This window comes from Hoplias malabaricus, chromosome 1 (genome assembly GCF_029633855.1).
Source record: "Hoplias malabaricus isolate fHopMal1 chromosome 1, fHopMal1.hap1, whole genome shotgun sequence".
In the NCBI taxonomy this organism is placed as follows: Eukaryota; Metazoa; Chordata; class Actinopteri; order Characiformes; family Erythrinidae; genus Hoplias; species Hoplias malabaricus.
The window spans coordinates 68731506-68744453 of NC_089800.1; the positions used below are offsets into that span (position 1 = coordinate 68731506).

General features: G+C 36.4%; 1 protein-coding gene across 1 annotated transcript; it reads right to left on the reverse strand.

Moving 5' to 3' along the window:
- Window positions 1-286: 286 nt before the first annotated feature.
- Window positions 287-12650, reverse strand: slc22a15 (solute carrier family 22 member 15). The gene is made up of 12 exons (XM_066671940.1): window positions 12421-12650; window positions 9409-9552; window positions 8941-9073; window positions 8541-8705; window positions 8005-8134; window positions 6887-7108; window positions 6351-6491; window positions 6069-6151; window positions 5695-5803; window positions 4948-5020; window positions 4705-4863; window positions 287-2873 (listed from the first exon to the last, which is right to left on the reverse strand). The coding sequence occupies exons 1-12, from the start codon at window positions 12502-12504 to the stop codon at window positions 2817-2819; spliced, it is 1500 nt and encodes a 499-aa protein (XP_066528037.1). The 5' UTR covers window positions 12505-12650; the 3' UTR covers window positions 287-2816.
- Window positions 12651-12948: the final 298 nt, after the last annotated feature.

A 12948-nucleotide genomic window follows, 5' to 3' on the forward strand; every position in this document is an offset into this window, starting at 1 on the left:
TAGCAGTGATACTGAGGGGTTTAAAAACTCTAGCAGTACTGCTGTGTCTGATCCAGCTGTACCATCACAACTCGCACCACCACCCCACACCAGTGTCACTGCAGCACTGAAAGTGATACTCCACCCAAATCACACCTGATGTGTGGGGGTCCCCAGCCATTGAAGGGCAGGGTCAAATGGGTCTAAAGCATGCAGAGAAAAGACTACAGATGACGTAGCCCACCTCAGTGGAGCGTAACAATAAATAAATAAATAAAAAATAAAATTGACAATGTGTGTAGCAACAAAGTCATTTTAATTTTATGGCTGAGTGGTGTATACTGTAGTGACATCTAGTGGTGTCATTACATTATTACATCATACATTGTTTTGATTGACCAACAATATATTTACACAATCCTGCACCTTGCTGGTATTTTTTTAATATGTAATTTCTTCTTCCCAAAATGAGAAAACATCACAACAATATACAACAACATATAGAGCTGTACATTGACATTATTCCACTTCCATCACCACTGGCCATCTCAAACAGACTCTTAAGAGTTCACACATACAGCTCCAGCTCAGACTGGACATTCAATACTGACGCACAGGATAAGCATAGACTTTTAGGGACAATGGTAAGAATAAAAAATATTACATTTCCAGAACAGTGGATATTTTGAGAATAAACTGGCTTTAGGTTTGGTTTGACTGGTTTTAAGAACACATTAATAATATCATAATATGGTGAGAATAAAAAAGACTAAATATATATTTTTCCAGAATAAACCAATATCAATGCTAATAAACTTAGTTATCATTTTATCAGACTAAAACATTTAATGAAGCATTTTATTTTGAATAAAGGCATAATTTTCCAAGAATTAAATTGGAATATTAGAAGAAATATTGGCAATTCCTATCCTGTAATATGCTTTTAAAATGATGACTTTAACATTAAAATATTAGAAGCTTGTTATCAAAATGCCATGTCCCCTGTATTATGACTAGATTCTCTGTTCTAATTATTTCAAACTTATTCTGGAATTTCTGACCCTGTTCTTGAAATCTAATTTTTAGAGGTTTTTAACAGTGTGCCCAAAATGCCGTTTTTACAGTATAATGTAGTAAGATGCAAAATAATACAGATCAATAATAATATAAATCACAGTATAAACTATGAGGCAAATCAGAATTATAGAAAGCCTAATCATGAGCAAAAGACTGAAGAACATCTGTTTAAAAAAAAAAAAGGCAGGAATAACATCTTAAGTTTCTGACCTGAAATCTTAAACTATCCGTAGTTATTATTGACTGGTTGTGCTCGCTCTTTTTGTTACACCCATGCACAGAGTCTGGAATCAATTAAAGGCTAAATAAAATAAATTCAATGGTTAAAAATGTGAAAAGTCATTAAGAGTGGAGGTGAATGGAACCAAATATCTAAAGACTCCAAAAGTCTCCGTATAGACTGGCATTACTGCTAGTAATAAATAAATAAACCCACTGCTAAAGCTTGATCGGGCTTTACCCTACATGCAGTTTAAAACATTTATGATGGAGATAAACCTGCTGTGCTGAGAAAGAAAGTAATTCCCAAATAATCTACCAACTTTCCATTTATAATTTCAGAGGACATATCTTGGTTCACTGATGGATGTATATGGCATATTCATTCAGCCATTCTTTTTCTATAAATGCTTTATCCTGATCAGGATTGTGACGGGTCCTGAGCCTACCTGGTCCCATTGTGTACAAGGCCGGAACACACACATTGGTGGGGCATTAGTCCATCACACAGCACCACACACGCACATATTTGGTCACACATCCACAGCTATGGACACATTCTGAACAGACAATCTACATATGAATTGAATGCATCCAGAGGAACTCACAGAGCCATGTGAAGGACACATTCGAGGACAGAACTCACAATCTAAAGACCCGGGAGATGAAAATGTCCATATTGCTCCTATAACCACAAGTTTCTCTAACGTGAAGCATTGTGACTTCACAGCTCAACAACTGAATAAAAATTCCTTATTTATTTGTCTCTAAAATGCAAGCATCTTACCAGCAGTCTACGTTTGCTTTATTCGAAGCAAATTTAATGTAGTTGTAAACAAATGTATAAATTGATACCAGTCATATGTTAGCATGAGCATTCAGCAGATTTAAAAATGTAAACAAAAATAATAAATGAACGATAAGGGAACATAAGTGATTGCAAATTTTTTGACATGCTTTCTGTATGTCTGTTTGGACCTACCTAATCTATCTGTCACAGATACATACAAAGGACCAAAATATAACTGTTGCCCTATTTAAAGGTGGAATGGTGCCCCAAAGTAACTGCTGTAACTGCTTTTTAAACTGATGACAACCTTTTGTTTTGAATTTGATTTTTTGCCAAAATATGTCCTGGATGTCAGTTTTAGCTTTTGCAATGAATTTTCATTTTGGTTTACTTCATTAATCTAAATTTATCACAGTAATGTGATGTGAACTGAGATTGGAGTTTTGGAATGTGTTGGCAGAGTGTTGTCATTTGTGTTTGCAAATTTTCATTCAAGTTGTTTCTGGGAGTCCAGTCTTGGTCCAGGTTTTGGCTGCTAGCTCCTGTTTGGCACACAAACATTCACCCAGTAGAAATCCCCTCGGTTACTGTGGTAATTTCCAAACAGAGCTCACATTTTACCCACAGATTCTACACAATTAAAGAGATACTCAAGTCTTCTTCATTCTTCTTCTTCAATTCGTGGGTTTGGTTGCATGAAATCAGAGGTCTTGCTTTGGTCAACTATGTCTGTGTGCATTGCTACATCAACTTATTCACTTCCCAATTCTTTGCGTTTTGACAGGTGATCATCCTCGAGTAGATGAACCTGTACAAACAAAAAGAGCAGTATGTAATATATGTATTGTCCAAAATCATAAAATGACAAGGGTGGGTCATCAGAGATTAAGGAAACATGTTGAATTTAAATACTGGCATCTCTAACAGCAGTGTTACAGCCAATATGTTCTTCTAGTCCCAGTAAAATTTTCACACCCCTGTTGCCAGGTATGAACCACAAGAGCAGACAAACAACATGAAACAGCCATGACGGTAACTAGCTACGAGGACACTGAGGTCCAGACCTCGTATTTTATTTATTTTTTTTTTAACGTTTTCCCCTTCTTCATATTTCTAGGACACAGGTTTTAGACAGATTTTAGTCTGGATATTTTTGCTAAATTCTGTGGTTTGTGTGTTTTAACAAATAAAGTGAGTAATAAGGCTTGTGTTTCAAAATTTTCTGCCTCACATAGTTGCCTATGGTGGAACAGAACATTCTAATGAAACAATATTAACCTCGAAAACTGACCAATTAGGTGGAACTAAGCGTTTGAAATTGTGAATAAAAAGCAAAATGATGCCCCCTAAAATGATGTTTAAGGCAGAAGGTATAAATTAATAAGGAAGATAACTTCAGCCTCATTTGGTGAAACATTTAAAGTCTAAAATGTAGTAGGTATATTGAGGAAAAAACAGTGGCAGCTCATTGATTTTTACGTTCGCTAGCGTAGTTAGATATTAGTACAATAATATACACTTATGTGTAAACATGTTGATTATGGTACATTCTGTTTAACTATGAAGGTCCAAATCTCTTGAACACGTTCGTGTAGGGTCCGTGTCCTCAAACTGGCATCCAGAGTGAGCTTCCTATATGGGGATAAGGGGAAGGGGGCAGTCAATCTCTCTAATCTTTTGAATTTGGAATCAGGTAGCCATTTTAAATGCTTGCCGCAAGTATAACAGATTGTGCTTTTAAATTAACACATTAATATTTCTTACTAATTCTTCTGTGATAAAATTTTTTTTTTTTCTTTAACAGACTTCAGTATTTCACACCATGCACCCTCACTTCATATACTGGTACACAACTCAATGCTCAGGGTACTAGATCATGCGTGGCACTGAACAATTGTACAAGCTGTGAGTCTCTTAAGGTATCTGAATGTAGTCATTATAAGGGAATGTCTATAAACTATTGGATACATACAGTATGGATAGTAAATACCATTATTATATTTACAGATCCTTGGTTCTTATGTGACACAACTGCATATGAGCCCTCCCTCCCTCCCTTCCTCCCTCCCTTCCTTCCATCCATCCATCATCTTTTGGGCAGTATTTTAAAATGTGGATGGTATCTCAAAATGAGGGTGGTATTTCAAAATTACGACACGTGTGCTGTGTGAAATTTCTCTTGTGTCTGACCCTAGAGTACAAGGCCAGAAATCATTCAGATGCATTTAAGACAGACACCAGAGGGGGCGCTATGGGAGCTCACTGTCTACTGAAGACCCTTCACTCAAATGTATGAGGCTTTACCCTCTTAATGTGTGTAATTTGAACTGGAGTTTGCTGGGAAAAAAAACATCTGCTGTGATGTGCTAAACCACAAGTGCCTGTTAACTATGCTAAACAGTGTAGAATCTTATTTCCCTTATTTTCAAATGATCTATTCCTCCAGCACCAGTTGCTGAAATTTGCTCTCAGACACAGGTTATCATCAACACATTTGTTAGTGTGCATTTTTTAGGTTGTGCTGAGTACAGGGGTTTGTGAAAGTGCACACTGACGGTAAATACAGATGCTCACAGATATGAGGCTCACACAGCCCAACAGCCACCCCCCCACAGTATTACGGTATGAAAAATGGATACCTGGGACTCTAGGATGCGCTGATAGGCCGGGGTAGACAGTTCCTCAAGAGTTTCAGCAACAGGTTTGTTGAGTGTTTCTGGAAGGAGGAGCCCCAGAGCTCCAGCTGTCACTCCGATCAGACAGAACACCATGAACGGCATTGAGGCATGCAGCACTTTCTGGTCAATAAACAACACACAACTATCTATAATTCAACCATCAGTTTAAAAATACCACAGGATAACAGACTATATGCTGATTACCATGCTTGGCACAAATGGAGCTAAAATGCCTCCGACTCTACAAGACATAGAGCAGACCCCCAGCCCTGCGTTCCTAAAACGGAGTCAACACAGTGGTCAAGGTCAGTTTAGCAGATTATAAGGCACCACTCATGCTGGAAAATAGTCTTGATTCAACCACATAACAGTCAAAATATTTCAACATTTAGTTTTAGGAATATTTAACTGTTTAATTACAATTCATTATTCATACCCATGTTCCTTCAGTAGAAGTAAGACTATATCTGCACCACGCAGACGTGAGAACACTGCCTTGATTAAATGTTTCTAGGTTACGTTAGTTAATTCTATTCAGGGAAAAAAAAGGCTTTTCTCTGAGTGAAAAAACCAAACAAAAAAATTACCTCACTTTCTGCAAACCATGGTTGTCTCACCCCAGCAGTGGAGCATGACTATGCCAGTTACATTTATACATCTTGGTCAAGACATTGGATTGTGTGTTTATATCTTGTTTGCTATAGATTTGTGATTGTAAAACCTATTATTACTTTTGCAGAAAATGTAGTCTTCAAGTCCAGAAGGATTTCTATCCTGTTATAATCTCATGAAAAAAAATTCCTTTTGTTAGAAAACAAGTAGTAAACAGAGTTAATATATGAACTCCAAGCCTTTTGTTGATCCTAACTCTCCTAAGGGCTGATTAACAAACTCCTGATCACTAAACAGAGCACAATTGTGCGCACTAACACCCACTGCTGCAGTGTGTACCTGATGACGGTTGGGTACAGCTCTGAGGTGTAAACATAAACGATATTGAAGGCAGCGCTGACCATCAGCTTTCCCAATAGAGCCAAAGAAGTGCCACTGGCCAGAGATCCTGTGAAAAATTTTGGGATTACACAAACATATAAATATGTAATTACATGAACACACACACACAAAACAGGATCTACTGTTATCTAATGTTCAGAAATGAATCAACATATTAGTAATATAAGCAAATTTGTTTGCAGATACGTGGGCCTAAGAAAAACATGCCAGAGTATTTATAGCATTTTAAAAATTATGGTGTTCTGTTTTATTACATCTAGTAGCATACACAGTCTTATTCAATATGCTACATTACCAGAACATCCCCTTACCAGACACGGGTACCGCCATTGAGAGAAGACAACACAACCCTGCCAGAATCAAAAAACTGGCCAAAGACTTTCTTCTCCCTGACCTGGGAGACCGAATGGGAGTGAGGGAGAGGAAACAGGGAAAGAGATGCTTGTTTAATAATCTGTTTGAAAAAAGTACAATGCATCATGCAAACAGTCACAACCATGACTGATGCAAAGATAAAGCTGAATCACAAGAAATATAAAACCCCTTTTTCCTATATCTTTGGGTATATTATCAATAGGTAAATATGTACTCACCAGGATTTGTTGATGAAATACATACAGAGAGGGTAGGCTGGGAGTTCCACAAGGCCATACATGGCAACACTGAGGTAATGATTGCCTTTATCATCACTTGCATTCATAGTTAGCCCATAATACACCAGACTACAGGCATACCTGTACACACAAAAATATAAAGACTGGGTCAAACAACCAAGAAGAAAATACCTTGTTAATGCTTGCTACACGAAATTTGTTAAAGATGCCATTTAAAGCTTGTTGACAAATGTCAACATATATTTTTACCTTGAAACTGTTTTAGGCTACTGTTTAAATTAATTATTAATGATATATTTACAATAGCCAGAAGGCATCAAATGGCTTTTTTCTTAAAAAAAAAATTTCACAATTTATCTTTCGATCACTGGCAGATGACCTAACATCATAGACCTTCAGTTCAGCTCCTGAAGTCCTAACTACTGAAAGACCCCACACATATTTATACAAATTGTCAAAAGCTCAGACAAAATTCAAAACGGTTTTATGAACTTGCCTAGTTTGTGGGTACTCACCAGACATACATGAGGACCACTGTCCTGCAGCGCAGTACAGAGTGTGTGGCGAGCAGGAGGAGCCCTGAACTGGAAGTCTCAGAGCTGGATGGGCTGGCCACACGGCGGAGCTTCAAAGTGACCCGACCTTTACCGTTCCTGGCAGCAAAATTCTGCAGAACACGCTCAGCCTGACTTGAACGGCCACGAGAGTACAGCCACCGCGGAGACTCGGGAAGGGTGCTACAAAAACATACAACCACACAGTATACTCACACTAATTTAAAAAAGGTATACACTGGTTTTGTGCCCGTTTTAGATGTAATTACTGAGGCCTGGAACTTCACACTTTAAAATGTTGCTTTTGTTAGTCTGCTGCTCATTGATATATCCATTGTTCTACGGTACCACAAACCATGTCCAACATAATCTACGGAAGTAAAAGCTTTATACAATGATATATTGATTGATACAGTACATGTGCAACTCTGCTTCAGCCTTCTGCTGTGGATACGTTTAAGAATCTAACCAGGAAAAACAATATTTCTAGCAAAAAAAATTGCTTGTCAATATATTTAATTACATTTATTAGGTGTACAAATGCTTTATAGCATTTTTTGTGTAACATAAATGTAATTCAAATTTCAAACAGTCTCTCCATCATTATTTTATGGTAACTGTTACATGGTATTAAAAAGGATCATTGTCATATGTGTGATGGTTGGTTTATACGATGTTAGTGATTGTTAACATAACCACTTTTAAATTTTAATTATTAGGTTTGTTTTTAATAAAATGTAATACTACTCAACAATCATCATAAAATGACAAAAGAGCTGGAGAATGTTTGAATTTTCAGTTACAAATTATAGAAAAATGCTTTTAAAGCTTATTCTACACTGAATAGATTATATACTGACAGGTCCAAGTTTACACTGATAACTATTCCCCAATTGCCACAATATAGCAAAACTATATATAAAAAAACCCCTAAAATCTAAATTGAAATGTTTAGAATATGCCCTATCTGCCCTTGATTCAGTGGACAGTAAAATTACCCTACGTTTTATTTATTGCAAGCAACAATAGTCACTTCTAAGAGTTACCAAGTTAGCTTAGAGTGCTGGTTTCACACGTACAGACAGAAGAGGAATAGTAGCACCCCGGGGCTGTTGGCTGCCGCTGCTAGGTTACGCCAATGTCTGATGTAGTAGCCGAGTACAGCAAACAAAGCAATGCCCACTGCAAATGTCATGTTAGTCAGCGTTCCTAATACATGCAGACACACAATAAAAAGACAAAATCAGTGCAATTAATAAGTCACTAACAGGTAATCAGGAGGTTTTCCCTCATTTAAAAGGCTGCATGATGCTGCCACATTGATATTGGGACCTAACTTATTAAAACATATATATTCATGTAGATAAAAGCATTTTGTGAGTAACAAGAAAGGGTTATTTGAGTGAAAGAAAAAGTGCATGGCCTGTATTTCACACACATTTCAGACACGACTATGTGGCTAACTTCCCATAAGACAACACAGTCTTTAACTAATGAGGTGTATGCAAGCTTTGTGTGGCAGTACCAAGGGGTGGGGGAAAAAAAAAAAATTAAAAAATAAAAATAAATAACCCACCCACACACACACAAAATCATTGCTCCGTCCAGTATTTACCTGTCAGAGCCCAGTAGGACTTCCCAACATACTCCTGACAGAGGATGAAGCAGACTAAAGCCATCCCTCCGTTCATCATCCCCACCAGCAACCGGGACAAAGCAAACATCTCATAGTTGGGGGCTAATGCACTGCCGTATGCAAACAGCAGCTCAAAAAACAAAGCTGAGAAAAGGAGACAGGCAGTTATATAACCTTAAAGGAAATGTTTACCTAAAATATCAGCCAATAGTTTAACAGCAGGGGTATCTTTAGATTGGCACCGGAGCTATAATAGGCTACCTTAGCTAACAAGTTACCTAACAAATAACGGAAACTAATAGTCCACTAAGTAGCATTATGTTAAAGAATGCAATACAATATAACAGCTTTTTAACAACAAACAGTGACATGAATGTACCAGTGAGAAATACAGGTCTCCTTCCAATTTTATCAGAAAGTGGACCAAACAGGACATTCCCAATGAGGACCCCAGCGAAGAAAAGTGACCCAGCGAGACTCACTTTATATGCCTGCTGCTTCACCAGGTACCACTGCAGAACAGACAAAATTCAGCATGTATTTGATGTGGTTCAAAAACTTTATGTAAAAAATATTTATTGTTCAGTAGAAGGAACCAAAACATTCTAATTCTATTTCAATTGCCGTTAATTAGTCAAACTTTAGACAACAATATAATGCAAAAATTACAATTATTATTGTCCTTCAAATGCTGCACTTGTTCCTCTAAATATAAGCATCTTCCAGATGGCGGAAGGTAAACATAATGTATTCAAACCAACAATATTTTTTATACTGTTAACTAAAAGTATTTTCCAGACACAGAATTGCTCATTGCTTAACAACTAGAGATATTAAATATTTTCACCTCGGTCACAATGGAGCTGAAGTCTTCAGTAAAAGTCACACTTTGTGTCAGATCACCTCCTCCTCTCTCTGTGACAGGCTCTATTTGGAAGTCTGGAACGGCACCCACAAGAACGATAAGCATCGACTGGCATGCCATGTAGATCTATAAACAAAACAGAGTTCATGATTTAGTATTTTTTTTTTTAATAAAACCATAAAATTCCTTCCATGTGTCAATATATCTTCTGGATGATTATATGTGTACATTTTTGATCTATGATATTTACTTATACAAAATAAAAAACTGACAATGCAGTGATGTATAATGTTATAAAAACTAGCAACAAACTCTGTATATAAAATCAGAATAAAATGAATGACAGTGAGCAGCAGATATAATCTGCCTTAAGATGATGAAAATGAAAAATGTGAACAATGTGAATCTTTCTTTTGTGTCAAGAAGCAAAAAAGTTGTAAATGGAACTGTATGCAATCATTTAAATATGAAGCAGGTATGGTTACAATTAGAGCAGTGTTTCAGAACAGTTTGTTTAAACAGTCTGACAGGTGATGTCTGTATAGTCTGTATAGACTGTATAGTCTCTCAGCTATTTCTCTGTGTTTCCTGCACTCCCCCCTCCTTCTTCCACTTGTCTGCTCTGTTGAGTTTCTATAGACAGTGCCAAAATGGCACACACACATACATACATACATACATACATATACATATATATATATATATATATATTTATTTTGGCTGGGCAATTAATCGAAATCAACATTCAGAACTTCTAATCGACATATTCTTGTCTATATTGACTATTATTATTCTGTTAAGTCCACACTGTGTGTTCATATACTGTCCCTTTAAAACCACGCTACCAGCTGAGGTCATGTGGTTTCATCTGCCACATGGAAGCAACCTAAACGCTAAAGTCGACCAAGCGATTCGAGAAACGAGAAGAACAAGCTCCCAGCAGCATTAGAATAAATATCCCAGCTTTTTACAGTACAAGTCTTGTCATACAAAACCAAAAATAATCGTTTGTTAATCGTAATCGTGGTAAAATGTACAATTAATCGTGATGTTGATTTGCTCTCATATCGCCCTATATCATATAATGGGCAGCATTTTTGTCATCAAACTATCATGGCATCTAAAAGCTGTTTTAACAAGGTCAATGAACCAAGCAGAAAAATGTAAATGTAAATTGCATGCACAATGTCAGCCCCATACAGTGTCACCTTGTGCACACGGATATATATATATATTTACATTTTTTTACTTGGTTTATTGACCTTTTTTAAACAGGTTTTAGATATCATGAAAGTTTGAAATGCTGCCCATGATATATAGCCACACACATCATATATAAGTTTAATTTGTATTAATTTGATGTCTTAAGTTATTTCAAATTCTAAAACTTTTAATTCTACTTAAAATATTTTGGCACATAAGCGATCTAATTTTCCCTTCAGCTACACTTTAATCCTTCATATTTAGCTCTAAATTACTTTCTTCAAGAAGAAGATTAATTTCATTCTGTGCAGGCATTAGGATTATGTTTTAGACCAAAATGATCCAAAATGTGAAGAATAAAGCCCCACACAGTTCAGTTCCTACATGCAGCTCAAAGTTAAATAAACTCTGACTAGATATAAAATTTAATGAACAGCTAGTTCAAAAGTGTTTTTCATAGTCTACAAACTTTTCAATAATTTATCATTTTTATATATAAAAAGAGAAAGTGTAGCTGCATAGTTCCTGAAAGAGACCTTTCCATTTGTCCTATACTTTACAGAATGTATTTGCATTAAGACAGGATCTACATATAATACAATAATCATCAGAGAGACTGTGTTCTGGTCCTGGAGCTTCAGGACAATTTTGAGCTTTTAAAAATAGTGAAAGATTTTAAAATCCTCTGAAATGTACAGGGAGCTGATGGAGTTCTTCAAAACGGGACTGATGTGAGCTTTTTGCTTGTGCCAGAATTCGTGCTGCTGCTTTTTGCACGAGTTATAAAGGGTGCAGTTTTCTTAGAAAGCCTAAGGCATTACAAGTACATGATAGATGCTTGATGTACTAATAACTGTTCACAGTGGTGATTTTATCCTGGAGAAATCTGGAAAGTATAATGTCTCTAAATGCTCCACCAAGGAAAGTTAGTAAATGATTAACAATATCTTGCCTGATGCCCAAGACACTATGACTCTTCTGAAAGTAGGGTACTTTCAATATTGTTTGTTGAGGACAATAAATAAAATGTTTGTATGTGTCTTGTGAGATGTCTGCTTCTCCAGTTTATAACCGAATGTCTGAATTATGGAGAAATTAGAAAAAAGTAAAAACACTTTTACAGCGCCCCTTTAACAATTTCTTATTATGTGTCCCAATTTTCAACAAATATATTTTATATTTTATATATATATTTTATATTTTATATATATTTTGAAAAACTAATGATAGCTATAAAAAGTTCCCACAGATTAATAAATCACAACTTAAAATTCATTCTTTCTATTTCATAAATTATTTGCTCATTTTAACTTCGTTGCTGTAGAGTACAACTCATTTATTAGATTAACTGGGAGAAGAATTTGTTACATCTAGGGAATGGGTTTTGGGGACACGTCTTGAACCAAAGGAACGACTTATGAACATGAAGAAACAACTTAAGTTCAAAGTACACTTGTTAAACGGACGGAAAGGTTAATTAAACCGAGAGAACAAATTCTTAAACTAAGGTTACAATGGATTAAATTCATGAGGAAGTATTTGAATTGCGGGAGCCTTTTATTGAACTCAAACTATGCTTATAGCCTTTTAATAATTTCCACAACCTTGTCAACTCAGGGGCTCCGTACTCTGCATGAATAATCTTAAAACTGAAGGTAAAATATCTGTAAACCTTTCCAGTATCAGCTACACCCAGCTAAACACACCACAAGGCGTATTAATTAAAGACAGCTCATATTTTCAGAGACATATTAAACACAGAGTGGAGCTACAGCTAACGCTAACGTTTACCTGTAGCAGAATTAAAACCGAGATAACCCGTTTCTGGTACCGGCCGAACTCTCCCACGGCCTGAAAAGCCTCCTCTAGATCCATAGCCCACACCAGCGGCTCCAGGACTTAACATTTCACATGGGGTTCACATTGTTTGTGCGAAATTGAACAGCTTCTCCTCCGTCTCCGCTCTCACTGCCCTGTACACGTAAGTACAACAACGTGGCCACGTGACCCAGAGCCTTCGCCCATTCTGATTGGAGGAGAGCGGGCGCCAGTCCGCCCTGAAGGCGCTCAGATCTCTTTATTAAACAGCTGTTGTTTATATTGTTTCAATATTTTAAATGTTTTTGCAAACGCATACTGAGAAAACAGATAAACATTAGTAAAAGTGGTAACAAATCTAAATCTTTAAGTTGAAGATACAACACTCCTGGCAACTTAAAACTGGTTTGAAAATAACAATTTATTATTTTGACACAGAAACGCTCACCGAAAACAATATGAAGGAAAATAATATAAAAATATAAAGGGAATTATATATAT

What these genes read in the sequence shown, in the direction of transcription:
- slc22a15 (XM_066671940.1), bottom strand. Translation starts at nt 12,504, where the DNA reads ATGGATCTAGAGGAGGCTTTTCAGGCCGTGGGAGAGTTCGGCCGGTAC. An exon ending in CGGTTTTAATTCTGCTACAG is followed by an intron (nt 9,553 to 12,420) that starts GTAAACGTTAGC and finishes TTTTGTTTATAG; the next exon opens with ATCTACATGGCATGCCAGTC. An exon ending in GTGGTCCTCATGTATGTCTG is followed by an intron (nt 6,492 to 6,886) that starts GTGAGTACCCAC and finishes TTGTGTGTACAG; the next exon opens with GTATGCCTGTAGTCTGGTGT.